At 48.8% G+C, this 16199-nt stretch overlaps 1 protein-coding gene across 27 annotated transcripts in view; it reads right to left on the reverse strand.

Moving 5' to 3' along the window:
* Positions 1–16199, reverse strand: part of CELF2 (CUGBP Elav-like family member 2) — a 362707-nt gene that overhangs the window by 89263 nt on the left and 257245 nt on the right. For 23 of the 27 annotated variants that reach the window (XM_021064243.1, XM_021064241.1, XM_021064242.1 and 20 more), the window contains 3 exons: positions 8745–8824; positions 4356–4514; positions 522–585 (listed from right to left, as the gene is read on the reverse strand). In XM_021064243.1, coding sequence (XP_020919902.1) covers positions 522–585; positions 4356–4514; positions 8745–8824 — 303 coding nt within the window. The remainder of the gene's footprint in view (positions 1–521; positions 586–4355; positions 4515–8744; positions 8825–16199) is intronic. The other 4 variants (XM_021064258.1, XM_021064257.1, XM_021064256.1 and 1 more) reach the window with 1 other exon arrangement.

The following is a 16199-nucleotide window of genomic DNA, read 5'->3' on the forward strand; positions in this document are numbered from 1 at the left end:
TGCTTGTGCATAAAAGCTTCTGATGCACAATCCTGTCCACCAGGGCTCTCAAGTAGAAGAAGGTACCCTGTTAAGGGCCTGTGGTCAACCAGGGACTGCAAACTGTCTCACAGGCCTGCAGGCTTGGCTTTCATGATGGAGGTCAGAACATTTGTCTTGACTGATGATTAAAATTTTAGAGGAATGCCTATCATTGTGGCTGCCCTGGATAAGGAATCTTGCTGGAAATCCCCCAGTAATCAAACCCATTTTTTTTTTTTGTTTTTTTTTTTAAATGAAACCAACTCTAGAGTATACGAAGCAGGACTTCTCAGCCTCCCAATTTTGTCCTTACATAACTGTTGGAGATGCCGTGGCCAGAAGATCAACGTCTGAGAAACTGATTTTAACACCCAAGCCAGAAAGCAAACAGGGCTGGTAATTATTCTTTGTTCTTTGCCCTGCTTCTTTTCTCTGCCCTCTGAACCCACCCCCAGCTCAGACCACAGCAACGAGGTCGAAGGCAAGGCCTTGTGACTTACCAGCCATTTGCTGAATGCCACTGAACGCACCCAGGTTGCTGGAGGAGGTGGCCTGCTGCAGAAGCTGCAAATGAACAGAGAAATGCATTGCCAAGACGAAGTGGAGGTGATGAGCTTCCCAAGCCTTCTGAGGAGCCGCCTCCCGCTTCCCGCACAGCTCCATAGGCGGCTGCTGCTGCCTATTAACGGGCTGAAGTTTCCCAGAGTTGGGGCTGTAAATCCATATTAATGTCTGATCTCTATTAAGAAACACAGACACTGGGGAAACTCAATAAGCTGCCGCCTTAAAACAATTAATCAATTTACTCTTCTTAACAACCAGGTGTTAAATCTATGGAAACCAACATGGCGTGACTAATGCTCTCTCTCTGGAGCCTAGCAGTTACCCTAACTCATCTCTGTCAATCAAGGTCCATCCCCGCGTCTCCTCCACAGCTCAGGGTCCATCGTGTCACGCTGGAACTAAGTGTAGCTATTCATGGCTGCACACTTACAGCCTTGACTATGTGACCAAGACAAAGGTCACCCATCTGAAGACGGGCTCTGCGGGAAGAGAGCAGGAACTATTTGCCGAAACCTAGAAGGGTCTGGTACTAAGTACGCCGACACCACGCATGATAAGTACATCAGCATCCTCTACAGAAGAAATGAAGAGAACTTGGAAAAGGCCTCTGCATTTTGTCCCTACAGCTGCCCCCAAATCCGTTTATCCCCCGGGGAGGAACAGTGGGTACCACAAGGGAAGGGCATGTGGTTGCTGCTCGAGACCCGCTCAGGTGAATTGGAGGTTAACTGAGGTGCTCTATGTTTGCCTGGACTGACTGACACTCTCTTTTTTGGTGAGGTCCTTCGACAGAGCCAGCGTCTGTACCCGGGAGCAAGCACCGAGTTATCGCCTATGTGCAGAAGTACCCGGGTGCCCAAGGCGTGGATTCACCAAATTTATTCCTGGGAAACTGCTAGCATGCCATGAGCTTAGGAGGACCCAGATACAGGCCCTCTTTAAAAACTGAGCTCTCAGAATTTCGTGGGGGCTCTGCAGAACTCAACGGACAGCACTGCCACTCCTCCAGGTAAGTACAGGTCTCAGCTTAAGAAGGCGGCAACTCTAGCACTGGATGTGACTCAGAAATGGGCATCTATCGACTGACTTACAAGCATCGAGGAGAGTGAAATGCCAGGGGCTTTAGTCACGATGAGGTTGGGGGGATTCTCAACAGCTGCCAGGAAGAGCACGTCTGTACCTTTCACTTCTCTCTCTCGACCTGGTGTCATCCGCCAGCCGGATATCACACACATGCACACGCACACACGCACACACGCACACACGCAGTGAGGAAGAGGAAGACGCCGGGGACTGTCCCTTTCGATGAGAGACGGCTCTTATCTGCTTGGCTTTCTTGGGTTTCCCAGTTTCTTGTGGTTGCAGAGCCCTTACTCGCTCCTCCTATTTAGATATTTTTAAAAGTGAGAGCCTGGGGACAGCACATTCGCTCTGAAGACACTTTGAGGAATGCAGGATCCCTAATGAAGGTAAGAGGCAGGGTGCCTTCAAGGCCAAAGGCTCTCCGAGATCTTGAGGGATAGGGGACGAATCGCAAGAAGGGGCAGCAAGTGGCCGAGAAAGGACGGAGGCCCGCGGTAGGGAGAGTACAGAGGTCAGAGCACAGACGAACACGTTTTTATAAGCGACATGGAGATGGATCCAGGGCACGGAAATCACGTGCAGACGTGATCAAAGAAACACACGCTCGGGATTTCCGTGCCCTGTGGGGTGGGGGAGACAGGCCAGGCACATGTGTCCTGGTTTCCAGAAATGGGGAAGCAGGAGACTGGGTTCTCAGAAACTAGGAAAAGGTGGGCCTGACATCATCTCTGATAGACACTCCCGTAATCAAACTGTGGACAACTGAGAAAGCGCACACTGGCGAAAAACAAATCATTGTTCAGGAGCGCCCACTGCGGCTCAGCGGTAATGAACCCAACGAGTATCCATGAAGATGTGAGTTTGATCCCTGGCCTTGCTCAGTGGGTTGAGGATCTCGCATTGCTGTGAGCTGCGCTGCAGGCCGAAGATGAGGCTCAGATCCTGTGTGGCTGTGGCTGTGGCCTAGGCCGGCAGCTGCAGATCCGACTGGACCCCCGGTCTGGGAACTTCCATATGCTGCAGGTGTGGCCTTAAAAAGAGAGGGAGAGAGAGGAGAGAGAAGAAATCCTTGTTTAGCTGGACTCCTTTTTCTTTTTCCTCATACAATTTCTGGCACAGATAAACAAAGCAAGACAGGCGGTGGAATCGTCCCTGGGGTCTTTGCGGATAAGATGGAGAAATGGCTTGAGGGTGACGGTAAACTCGGTCAGTGCTTTTATCAAGGATGCAGAGGAGCACAGGAGGGCACACTTCTCCCGCAAGACATCCCGACCTGTCACGAGCACCTATGACATGTCAGACCCCAGCGGGCACTGGGGCAGGGTGGCTCATGATCTTGGCTAAGGTTACGAGACATCTCAGGGCCTCTCCCCTGAACCAGCAGGGTGACCTCACCTTTCAAGGTCACAGCACAGTGCTGATTCTGCAACAAAGCATGGCTCAAGGGTCAAACGCTCCTGAGAGGGACAGGTCAAAGGTCAGGACAGAATTAGGACAGGACACACACACACACACACACACACACACACACACACACTGACAAAGACTAGAAAAACGGGCCCAAATGCACAATACGAAGTTCACAGATGTGTAGTTCAGCACTTGGGTCTCGAAGCAGACAAGTGGGCAGAGCAGCGTGGCTCGAGGGTAGGTCAAGTCTAAACAAGTAAGACCTTGGAGGAGGGTGAGCTGCCCTGTGGTCATGCTCTTTCCACGGCCACACCAGGGGGCGCTGCGCTGCGCCGTTCGGATCTTCTGGAGGAGGTGTCTCATGTCCTGGCTGCGGTGTTTTAACAAAGACCAGCAAAGTGGAATGGGTGGCCCGGAGGCCAAAACAAGGAGGCCAGAGTTTAGAAACAATGCCACGGAAGGGAGGGCTGTGAGAACGGGCTGTGCCTGGCCTGAGAGGAGCCGGGCGTGGGGTTTCAGACAGATAAACATCTGATGTGGGTGACATCGCTCCATGGGAGGGCACGTGCCACGGGGACGCCAGCTCAGGTCCTGATGTGGAGCGAACTGAACTGAGCAGTGCAGTGAGCGCTCCAACACAGCCTCCTTAGTTGGGTTCGATTATCCTCAATCGAGCCGGCTGCACCCTTCCCGAGGCAAGACGGTGAGTCTTTAGGAAGAGAGGCTCTGGTCACCACGGTGGCCTTTTGCTCTGTCTGGGCTGCTGCTTTTCCTACTCTGCTTTCTCTCTTTTTGCTTTTTAGGGTTGCACCTACGGTATACAGAGGTTCCCAGGCTAGAGGTCGAAGCAGAACTGCAGCTGCCAGCCTACCCCACAGCCACAGCCACACCAGATCTGAGCCACCGCTGCAACCTACACCACAGCTCACGGCAACGCCGGATCCTTAACTCACGGAGCGAGGCCAGGGATTGAACCTACGTCCTCAGGGATACCAATCAGGTTCCATGGGAACCGCCATGGGGATTCCGACATAGGATTTTAAGCTGCAATAGCGGGATTAGCCTTGAGGGACCCTGCTCAGCCTCCACCAAGCTGAGCACGGAATCAGTCCCGTGCTGCTGCTGAGCAGCCTCAGCGGGAAACAGGCTCTGCATCAAGGCAGCTTTCGGCAACTTCCTGCATTCACAACGCCCCCGAAGATGAGGTCACTGATGTCCTGAGGGGCCGAGGAGCAGGCGAGCTCCTCTCTCCCGGGGGAGCCCCTCCCCCCACTTACCGCCAGGTACTGCGGGGTGAGGCCGCCCAGACCCGTCAGGTTCCCCCAGGTGGCAGTGTTGAGCTGTTGCATCTGCTGTGCCAGCTGCTGCTGGAGGCGCCTCTGCTCCTTGTCCTTCTGAGTGTCCGCGAACTTCACCACGATCGGTGAAGAGCAGCCCTGTGGTCAGACACAGCGGAAAGTGAAGAGGGGTTACAGCCTGGTCCACTCCGCTCACCACACGCAGTCAGCACTGGGTCTAGCTGTCTCAACTAGCCTGGCGCGCACGGGGCGGGGCTGGGCTGGCCTGGCTTTGCAATGGTTTGAGGGTCCTTCTTCTTCTCGGAATAGTACCATCGAGAGAAAATTCCGGGTCCTGTCACTGGTGTGTCAGGGGCTCAGGAGGTCGGTGAAGCCACTTGCTCGGGCGCTCTGGTTATTGCACCGCCTCGCCTTCTCTCTTCTGGGTCTTCCTTCCACCATCCCGGGACCTCCTCCCAGACAGGAGGCCTGAGGCACGTTCTTTAATTAAGCTTCATGGTTCGCGTGTCTCAAAGATGGACTTGCCTTTGTGTGTCCACGGGTGAGCAGGGGACAAGGGGGGGGGGCGTTGCAAGGGGGATGAAACTGCTTTGCGTTCACTTATTTTTTGTTTCACTCCTTCCACTGTTCAGTTACGCATCTTTGAATTCTGGAACCGTGGGAGTCATGGCAACCGTGGGAATATAATCGAGAGGATCGAGTTTCGTTTTAGGAACGTGGATGGAGGAAGGAGGAATTTGTGGGGACCAGAGGCAGGGACCTATGTCCGTGTCCCCATGTTTCCAGAAAGGTCTCTCCTCCTCCTGTGTCAAAATATGCTCTATCTGTAATCCCAGGAGTTACTGCAAATCAAAAATTAAATACCGGGAGCATATTCTAGTCAAAGGAGGTATATCCTCAGTGGCAGGAAGGGACTGCTACTGGGCACCTTTTCCTAATCAATCTCGTTGTTCTAGGAGTTTCTGTGTCCATTTCCTCAACTTTGTTTATGGCCACACCCGTGGCATACGGAAGTTCTCCGGCCAGGGACTGAACCCGAGCTGTAGCTGTTGGCAATACCAGATTCTTTAACCCGCTGCACCAGGCTGGGGATCAAACCCATGCCTCCAAAGTGACTGGAGCCGCTGCAGTCGGATGCTTAACCCACTGCACCACAGCGGGAACTCCTGTGTTCGTTTCCTTTAAAAGGCAAGGAGCAGGGGTAGTGTGTGAGAAACGGCCCAGGGTCACATTCAAGACTGAGATGGACAAAAATCATCAGGGAAAGTAAGGGCCTGACCCCTCAAGGGAGGAAGACTTCCTTTGGAAAGCACCATTTAAACACTCGCCACTTGGTAAAAGACTCAGCGGAAACCCTCTCTCATCCTTCTCCATATAGCTTTTGCCTGCACGTTTCATCACAATTAACGCTGTGAAATTTTGCTGAGATAAAAAGAAGTAATTCTACCCAAGTGATTAAAAAAAGACTTTTATTGAAACTCAGCATGATAAGAGAATCTCTCTCCGCTCCTCTCAGAAATTTTATATTCCTATGTAAATGAGCTTTTCTCTTCCCTGTGGATTCGTTTTCTTTCTCCTAAAAAACAAAGTTGCATTTTTTTTTTCTCATCATCTTGGGTAGTTGGTGGGGATGGAGCTATGTATCTGTGAGGCTACAGTGTCTGTTATCACCCCCAAAATGCGAGAAAAGTGACTGTTTAGGTCGAGCCGCCAGCGGACTGGTCCTTAGCTGGGAGAGTCACAGTCACGGGACACGACGTTAAGGGTCAGGAAATGACATAAAAGAACTAGTTCCACCATTAAAAAAAAATTCTATACTTCATTTTTCTTCGTCTGCTCTATATTTCAGTGCTTCATTGCTTTCGAGAGAGCAGAACACTGCGGAGGTGGAAATTACTGAGAGCAAAGGTTTTGCGTGGGAAAAGGTTGTTAATGTATCAGATTTGTTCTGTAACAAATTATTGCATCTCCTCCTAACAGGACAGGTTCTATTGGCTTTTCGTTCTTAAATACCAAAAAAAAAAATATATATATATACATAAAAGAAGAAAATGGGGCCCGTGATTATAGCTCAAAAATGACTCCTATAAACCAGGAAAGGAAAAATCTGGATGGGGAGAGACGGGAGGACAGTGGGAGATCAAGGCGCCACTTTTCACCTTGAACATTCACGTCATTTCAAGTTCACATCTCTCTGATCACAATCACAATGTGCACAGAGTCCCGAAAACAATGTCGTTAATGCAGAACAAGAAAGCGACTCTAAGTGAGGCTGCGTAACATACAATCTTCCATCTAAAGGTCAAGGTTTTTGAGTTCAACGAGAACTCTGTCTGAGGGACCCTCGGATGAAGCATGGATGTCCAGATTTAAAAACAAGTGCATCAGCGTTTGATGTCTGGTGACAGCCATAGTAATAAGGGATCGAGGCCGTCGAGGCAGCAGGATGCCCCTTCTCTACGGCAAATTCTTTTTGTTCTCAGAGGCTGTTACTTTCCTGGTTCGGGTTCGTACCCCGGTCTGCGGTATTTCCTGGTGCTCTCCGTCTGCGGACATAGGAGAACACACCTCCGCTTGGGCGGGGGGCCCTGGGTGAAGGGACCGGGGGTGGCAGGGTTTCCAACAGAGCTGAAAGACTTCAGGTTAAACATCATCATCTGAGACCCATCTGGGTACACATCACTCCATTACAGGAAATAAACATCATTAAGAAAGCAACACACAGATATGAAAGATAATAAATATAGGTCAAGACTTTCTATTTCTTAACAGTACTTCATTTTCATCTCTACACTGATGTGCAGCTGGAAACCAGGCTGATCCATGGCAATGGAACCGCCCGAGGTCAGAGGAAAGGGGCGGGGCGAGCAAAAACACCATCACGAGTGTAACTGCAAGTTGTTCAAGACTGGATTCCTAGGAATTTCAAATCCTGCCAATTATCTCCTACTGTGGCCGAATTTCACCTGAGCTTGCCTTCACGTAGGGGGGTGTGTGAGTGTCTTAAAAATGCATTGCACTGAAAGGAAAACACAGTGATTATATAAGATATGTTAGGAATATTAAAGTCAAAAGGAAGTTCGAGAAAGACAATAGGCTTTGCAGTGCTGGTATCAAAACTCAGAAAAGTACAGTCAACACTTAGTGACAATGCCATGCACACTCCTCAGCCCTCCTCCCACTCCCCCCCTCCCTGTGGCTCCCCAGAAAAAGGGTGCCCACAATGTGACCCATAATGACCACTAAGCTCCCACATGCTTTGGGAGATGCAGCATGGCAAAAAAAAAAAAAAAAAAAACAAACAAAAACAAACAAACAGAAAAAAAAAACAACCCCCCAAAAATGGAGGCAAAAAAGAAGCTCAATCAATAAAGAACTTTTTGCACATTAAATAAAACGGAAAAAAAAATTTCTTTTTCAAAAGATGAAAAAAACGTAACTTCGGATAACACTACAAAGCCACCTCCAGAAAAGATCACCCATACACAGAGATACAGTTTACATAATACAGCAGAACATGCGCTCCCAAAGGATTCGATCAGACAATACAGAATAAGTAATGGCATATCACTCTGGGAATGCTTTTGTGCAAAATTCTGAAAGGCCATGACCCAAATCACAGACTAGAAGTACAGAGCCGTTGGCTACGTTTATGGATGCGCACCAGCTTCTTTGTCTTCCCCTAAAGGTACTATCTCTCCTTAGGGGACCAAATTTGAGCCTCTGCATTTCTTGGTGGTGGTTCATTTTTCAGTGAGGTGACAAAATCTAATTTTTTTTAGGGGACTCTCATACATGAACAAGTGCACAGGTGCACGGACACGGGAGAAGTCTTAACTTTCTCCAACGTTCTTGATGTAAAAACACAATTCTGTTCATCTAGATTAAAGATAACTTGACTCCACATTAAGAAGAAAATACAACAGAAGGAACCCTGTGGTTTAGCACAGGGCCAGCTGCAATTTGGAGGTGGGGCGGGGGCTGTTCAATGTTGAATCCACAGCACCCCCGGGCTGGGGAACGTACTTGATCCTTGAGGTACAAATGGTCCTGGGTGTCAACTGCATCGTGAACTTTTCCACGGCAGGACCAGGGCCACTGCAGTAAAAGGCTCAACAAAGAATGGAGAGCACGTGGGAGGTTTTTACTGGGTGCATTTCCAGTCATCAGGGGAACAATTCAGAGAAAGAGAGAGAAAGGGGGGGGAGAGAGAGAGGAGGAGGAGGAGGAATAGGAAGGAAGGGAGAGAGAGATGGTGAAAAGTTTACATCTGTGATTGTCATGTGAACAATCCACACAGGAGAGAATCGCTTTCCATTCCCCACCATTTGCACAAAGAAAACAAAGAAAGGGCAGATGATACAGTACCTCCATGGTCTGAGACTGATGCATGGCTTTGATTGCATTCTGTGCCATTGCCCTTGTAGAAAATGTGACAAACGCACAGCCTGTGGGAAACAAGGGGACAGGGAGCAGGAAAGACAAAAAACAACAAGACAAAAGGTTTGGACGCTTGTTAAACCAACACAGTCTACGAGAACCGCCACAGGACGACACTGTTCTCAGTAGTACATGAAATCAACAACTTCTCTCTCTGGTTTGATCTTGTGTTGCTTTTTACTTACAGTGCTGACTTGCTAATCTGACCAAAGCAGAAAGAGCTATTGCATGATTGGTTTATTTACTTTTTTAAAAAATGGAGTCCAGGGCAAGGAGGCTGGGGACTCTTTTTCCAGCCTCGGGTTTTGAAATTCACATGACCTGGTTTGCATTTTATAAAATAAAACGCTGCTCTTTTGCATTTTCTCCTTGGCTGACTATCTTAGGGCATCCACCCGCTTGGGCTCGGCATTTGGAACGTGAGCCTTGATTTTTAAAAGCAGCAAGTAAGACAATCCTCACACCCAGGGCAAATTAGCAAATAGATTCCAACAGCTCGAAATGTCAGCAAATCAACATACCTCATCTCTTCTGGGGAGTTAAAAAAACCAGATATATGTAAAAATATACATCGATGCTATTCAAAAACCAAACAGATATACCCCAATCCTGTACAAACTATTTAGTAACTGTTAATGATGGACAAAAAACAAATGCTCTGTTGCTCTGGGAATATTCCACCGTGCGTATGAAGTAAAATTTAAACATCTGCTTTGGATTTCTTTGCTGTATCAAGTCTTCATGACTTTCGAAAGTGGCGACTTCCGGATTCCGTCAGAGGTTTGACCCCAAGTGTAGCAGACACAAGACAACGTACGCGTCTCTGAAGGTCTCCCATGAGACCCATGGAACTCACCAGGGCTATTTTCTGCTGCTGCTGCAAAAGAACTAGAATCTATAGGGCCCGTTCCTGTTCCCCGTAGCTGTGGCAGCCACCACGCGGGTCACCGTTCCAGCTACATGGCTCCCTGCCCTTTCCACTAATAAAAACACTGCCTTCTCTGAAATGCACATTTTATTCATCATGCACTACACCCCTGGGCTTCTCAGAGAAAAAGACTGTGAAATTAATGCAGATCCAGGCTGATTTTATAATAAGACCACGGCACACTAAAAGCTTAGCTGAAGCAATGCCGACTATTTCACTTATGATCTCTAATGACTTTAAAAGTGCATTGATTTTCAGCTTCTTTAGTCTTGCACAGTTTGAACTTAGGTATCAGAGAATAATTTAGTGTTCCACTCAATTTCCTCAAAACATTATTATTATTACTCCTTAAAAGATTTCCAAATGAAGCAGATCTAAACACCGAGGGGCTGCAGCTTGCTGTCACCTCGGACTGCGTGCGTGCAAGCGGAATTTGGGCTCCGGTCACGTGAGACCGGCGGCTGCTGCGGCGGCCGGGAAGCCAGACACAATGTGCTACATCCAAACCACCGGTGGGTGGGTGGCTCGGGGCATGGATATCACTGGCGTCTCTAACTACCTTTTCTTCCTTTGCCCTGTGCGTGTACCTGGTGAGATTATCAAGTCAATACTGTATTAGCACCTTTTAATCAACCAGCAATAAGAGAAAGCCACGCCTGCCCATCGCCCCCAAAGCACAACAACATCCAGTCATGGAAGTAAGTCAATGCATTTTTTTTTTTTTTTTTTTTTTTTTTTGCATCATGCTGTCATCTTTAATCCCAAGAAACCTCTTCAGTACCTGAGAGGTTCTTCTCCTCCACTGCTCTGTTAAGCTGTCCTTATCGAAGCCTGAAGTCTAGCTCGCTAAGGATGCCAAGCTAGTCCACAGAGTTGTCTGGCAGTACAGCAGCTGGTGAAGCTGTTTCAACATCTACACTGGCCTTGGCTTTTGTCATCACTAGAAGCGATCTGGTGGCCTTCTCTGAGACACCTGGATGGTGTGTGTACTAGAGTGTAAGACACACGACAGTGCTTCTGATGGCTCCCATACTGGAATCCACTCAACGCTGACATTACGGAGGCCCTGGATTGAGTTTCCATTTCAAAGTAACACCTCTTCCCAAACATTCCCATTATCACCAGCACTGAGAACAGGGGACCTAACACGAAGAGATTTCTCTTTTCATTTCTTATCTTGCAAACTACGGGAGAGGCACAAGAGATCAACAGAGGTGGATCTGAACCCACGGGAAGCCTGGCCCAACTTGGCTTCTAAGGGTCAAGAAGATTGTTTCATTGACAACTGTCACTTGTTCTTATGACCTGGGAGCCGGTGCCAAACTGACCGTTTCCAGATGGGGGTTGAGAAGGCATAAAAACCATGTAAACGTCAGCCCCCATCGATAAGGCACCACACTGAACACATTTACCACCATTCCTGGACAAGCGGAACTTCTGTAAGTAACTTTGGGAGAAAGATCTAGCCCATGAACAGGTCTCAAAAGAAAAGTCTCAGCAAGACAACAATGAAATTATGTCTCTATAAACTTGAAGCATTGCCCTATCCTCTGTGAAACCTGCAATTAACAGCCTGACGGATGTTTCTAATTATACAACCCTCATCCCATGCAAAAAAATGATCTGACAAATCTGATGACTTCTTTAACCTTTTTATGCTATCGGCAGTGGTGCGGTGAGAGAGAACTTGTCTCCTAGGGGGATCTGTCAAGTTCCATACTGTGGGTTGTGTTCAGTTACTTAAGGGAGAAAATGACGGTGTCATTTGTCAAGTGGGAGCACGGAGAGTCACCCTCTCTGCCGCTCTGGATGAAGTGAGGCAGCCTCAGAACCTCCTGTTTTGTGGATGGGTAGCTTGTTAACCTGGGTCGTGTCTCTAAAACAGGAGGTCCTGGTAGTCCTATGGCACAATTTTCATTTTGGTTTCGGCACTGCTGGAAACACTGGCTTTAGGGTAAGGCCTCAAATCTGTGGCGTTTTACCAGCATAGGATCACAAGAGCTTCTACAGTCCAAATGGTCCATCGGCGTCTTCAAGCCAAACAGATGACTTACCGCTGGACACAAATGACTGTTTCCTTCTCCTTCTAAAAACGAGCTTCTGGGTACAGTGGAGGCCACTGGGTCTTGCGGGGACAAGTGCTCTGATCTCGGAGGGTCAGCCCTTACCTGTTCTAGACAGTCACCTGCGCTATGTCATCAGCCAGTTCTCTGGCGACCCAACAAAATGCAGGAGAACTTAGATGGCAGGTAAAAAAAAGAATACAGGTCCTAAGAGAACGAAGCTACTTTTTTTGGGGGGTGGGGGTGGGGAAGACAGCTTCTATATTATTGTCTTAAATCTCCCCGATACATCACAGTCAAAAAAGAAAAAAGGCAAAAATTCCATCTGTAAATGTGTCCAACCTATAATGTGGCTTGCCATTATTTATCGTCTCCACTTTCGGAATGTCAGAGAGGGCTAATAGAAAGGAAAGGAGCTGAATTCTTTGTGTTTCAGCGAGGTTGCCTTCTTGCTGCTCAGATAGATAAATGAGGGACTGGGGAAAGGTTTCTCAAAGTAATTTCCTCCTCCAGACAGGATCTAAGGGAAGCACCAAGCCCCGTCACAGGAGCGGGTTTGGGAAACGTCTATTACACCTGTCGTTTCAACTGAAAGGAGATCTTAGCTTGGGTGTTCTGCCTTTTCTCTAGGCTGCAAGGGAATTCTGAGAGAATCAGATGAATCCTTGCTCTGCACCACCCCCCCAAAAAAGAAAATAACAAGAAAAAAAAAAAAACTAAAAAAGTAGAGGCACTTAAAAGCATATACAATGCCAGCGCCTCTTGCTTTTCTGCTTTTTCTTTGAGAGAGGAGCAGTGGCTGCTCTGTTTCAACCGAAGGAAGCGTAATTTAAAATAACTTGCGTGGCAGGAGGAGGTTTCCGCCTACAAAGACCTTGATCAATTCCTCTTCAGCCGAAGCATCTTAATGCAGTCAGTTTTCCTCACTGTATCTTTTGAGCAACAGCAGGGTTTTTAAACATAGGCTATCAGTATAAATTTGGAGCGTCCCCACATTAACAGCCTAATGCACAGTCCCCAAGGCTGGGGAAGTTTATTGAAAACTGGCATGGAGAGAGAGCTGGTTTATGGCACCTGAGGTTGACTGCAGACTAGGACTTAGCAGCTGGCAGCATCTCATTCTGGAGATGAGATTGGAAGGGTGTATCCAGGGCGAGATGACAGGATGCCGTCAATAACCCAGGGGGCGTTCGATAAAGCTTCCACATATCTGAATGTTTGGGTACCACAGGAGCGAGACAAAAATGTCACCATCAAAAGTGCGTCCTCTCCGTGCACTTGTTTTAAAAGTCAACAGCCCTAGCCCAATATCCTGGTCAGACAGGACGAAAACAAATGAGGATTTAACGGCTCAATCCAGGCTGTACTTGCCAACGTCCCTGAAAATATCGCTAATTCATTTGTCAAGGGTTTTTGGCAGGAGAGTGCTGCAATGCCATAAACACAGCTGGAATATTCTTAAACAAGCTGAAAGTTACCTTAAATGGCAGTGAAGCTCTTGACTGCAGTTTATGGGAGAGAAAAATGAAATCAGCCTCTTCACTGTCTCTGAGTTAGAGACACTCAGTTGCCGTGATGCAGCACACCCGGGAGATTGAACCCAAACAGTCCCCTGCGCGTGGGATTATGGGTAAGTGAGAACATGTGTACTTCAGGAAATCGACATGCCAAGGTGACCCGTGCTCAATACATGCGGTGGCTGAGAAGCCTCAGGCTGTGGGGTCCTGACAGCAAAGAGCTCATTTCCCGGGTGGGCTCGGGGCACCTGGGATGCTTCCTCAATGAAGGTTCACGCAGCCGACTGGCCTCTGCACAAGGATCTGAGGACCAGGACTGGCTGAAAGCATCTCACACCAGGTTTTCCAGGTTAGAAAAACATGGCAGAATGGGCTACTGCCCCCAAGGGAAAAATGCATGTTTAGCTGTGGGCATATGGCATGAAGCAAGGCAGAGCCCTGATAGGTGGTGAGGGGTTTCAACAGGCCTGGCAGGTGCTGAAAATTTCCTTGGGATGGGGGGTGGTGCAGAAGGGGTCTGTCTTAAAACCTGGCACAGATTTGGGTGCTGGTGAGTAACCCTGGGACTTTTTTCTTTTTCTTAATTTTAGGGTGGCACCTGTGGCATATGGTGCTTCCTAGGCTAGGGGTCGAATCAGAGATGTAGCCATTGGCCTACACCACAGCCACACCAACCGCCAGGTCTGAGCTGCATCTGCAGCCTACAGTACAGCTCATGGCAATGCCGGATCCTTAACCCACTGAGCGAGGCCTGGGATCGAACCCGCATCCTCACAGACCCTAGTCAGATTCGTTTCCGCTGCACCACAACGGGAACTCCACTACAGGCCTTTTAAAACAGTCGTTCTTGCTCATGTGTAGATGGTGATTTTTTTTTTTTCTTTAATAAAGGCAATGATTCTAACTGAAAGTATATAGCAAGGCTTGATAGGTACAAAGAAGTGGGTCCTGGAAGCCCACTACTCTGATTTGAATCAACAAGCCTGGAGGAACCTCAGCTTAGCACCCATCAGGGAGGGATTTAAAAGGGGCCATGGCAGAGGAGAGAGGGCATGAGACGTTTGTGGAGGAGCCAGGACTGCCAACCGCCTCCTCTGTCTTCCCTCCTGTAGCTGAACTGGGCAAAAGCAATAAAAATAAAAAAAAAGTGAGCCTCCCAGGGGTACCCCTCCCTCATCATAATCAGTGGTTTCATTTAAAACTTGCCCACTGACGGGTTCGTACCTTGGTTGAGGATGAAGGAGGTACTTTTCAGAGCAGCCGAGCTTTCATTTCCCTTTATTTTTATTTTGTAAACAGCTGAGCCAGCCACAGGCACTGAGACCAGAAACGCTGAGCGCCCCTGATCTGCAGGGCTGCTAATGGGAGACACTTATTAATATTTGATTGAAAATGGCAAGTCTTTAGTGAAGGCAAAATACTAGCAGGAAAGAGAACTGTTCTTTTAACAAATACACGGATCCAGGAGCAGTTCCCAGAACCCAGCAGTCTCTGGGTCCCACTAACTGAAAAGTGTACCACTGCCTGTCTTTAAATTTCAGAACAAATGACTAGAAATGAGTTTCTTCTTTTTTTGCCATAGGGAATTCTCATTTTCAGAAATTACTTTTCTGGTTAAAAAAATAAAAAGGGGGGGGGAAAGCACAGGGAGAGGGGTTCTACTCTTCACACTGAACCAGCGCCTGCATAAAGCATTGACAGAAATGCTCGCATAACTTGTTTCGGGAAAGAGGCTGCTTCTGGTGCCAAGTCCTGGTTCATCGACCGGAAGGCAGCTCGAGCTGGCCACGTGCTCCCGCCTTGATGCTCTTTCCCACGAAAGCTTTGGCTGCTTTAACACCTCGTCTGCAGAAGTAAGTAACATACGCACGAGGATCTCTGGACACCAGTGCTCTTTATCACGGTCCCCACTGGGCAGATGGGGAAATTGGGATGGAGGGTCGGCTCGTAAATCGGCCGAGGGAGAAGCCTAGCATTCCTACGTCACAGTCAAGGCCTCTAAGGTCTGCTCCTACAAAAACACCTACCACGGCAGCAGCTCCCGATGCTCTATCAGAGGCGCACGGTGGATATTCTGATGCTGCCCTTTTCAAATGGGGAAACTGAGGGACACAAGACAATGAATGGACCAGGCCCACATCTCTCAGCAGAGGGACTGGGCCTCAGGGTCACCGACCTCCAAGGCCCTGGGCATGAGAGTCTGCCTGTCCTTCCTCCACGCCGTATGCCTTGGTGAAAGCAAAAATCCAATGACAACACGGAAGTGTGGCTGAGGACAGTGGTTCTTATCACTGACTTGGCAGCAGCAACGGGATCTCAAAAATATTCCTTTGCCTTTTCTGCATATTTAATTTTTCATTGAGCCTGCCCCCTTTCCCCGTGGAATCTGTGCTATGGGTCTGTCTGCCCACCTAGCATGGGCATCTACCTAGCACGGCTGCACTAGGAGCAGAGGGTCGGCTGTGGGGATAAGCTTGCCTGGGGTGGACGGCCAGCAGGGCACAGAGGGACCCAGCTGCTCCCCTGCTTGCGAGGTTGCACGGCAGCTGGAGGTGGTGCGGGTGCAAGGAGCTACGCTGGGGGATACCGGTAGAGGCAGAGGTGGGACGTGACCGATGAGCCTGAGGCCGCTGTTTAGGGACCCCATGCCACACTGCGTCCTGTTCAGCTCTTAGACGCCCACCTTTCAGTGACTCTTAAGGAACCGGAGTTCCAGAATTTTTAGAGAATGTAAACTGTCACTTCCAGGCCTCCTCCCCTCTTCTTTTTAAAAAAACCACCTTGGGAAGCATATACCAGGATCACAAGCTGGCAGTTCTCCTCCTCCTCCTAGCCCCCCTCCCCACCCTGCCTTCCGGGCTCTGGAGGTGGGGGG

This window comes from Sus scrofa, chromosome 10 (assembly GCF_000003025.6).
Source record: "Sus scrofa isolate TJ Tabasco breed Duroc chromosome 10, Sscrofa11.1, whole genome shotgun sequence".
In the NCBI taxonomy this organism is placed as follows: domain Eukaryota; kingdom Metazoa; phylum Chordata; class Mammalia; order Artiodactyla; family Suidae; genus Sus; species Sus scrofa.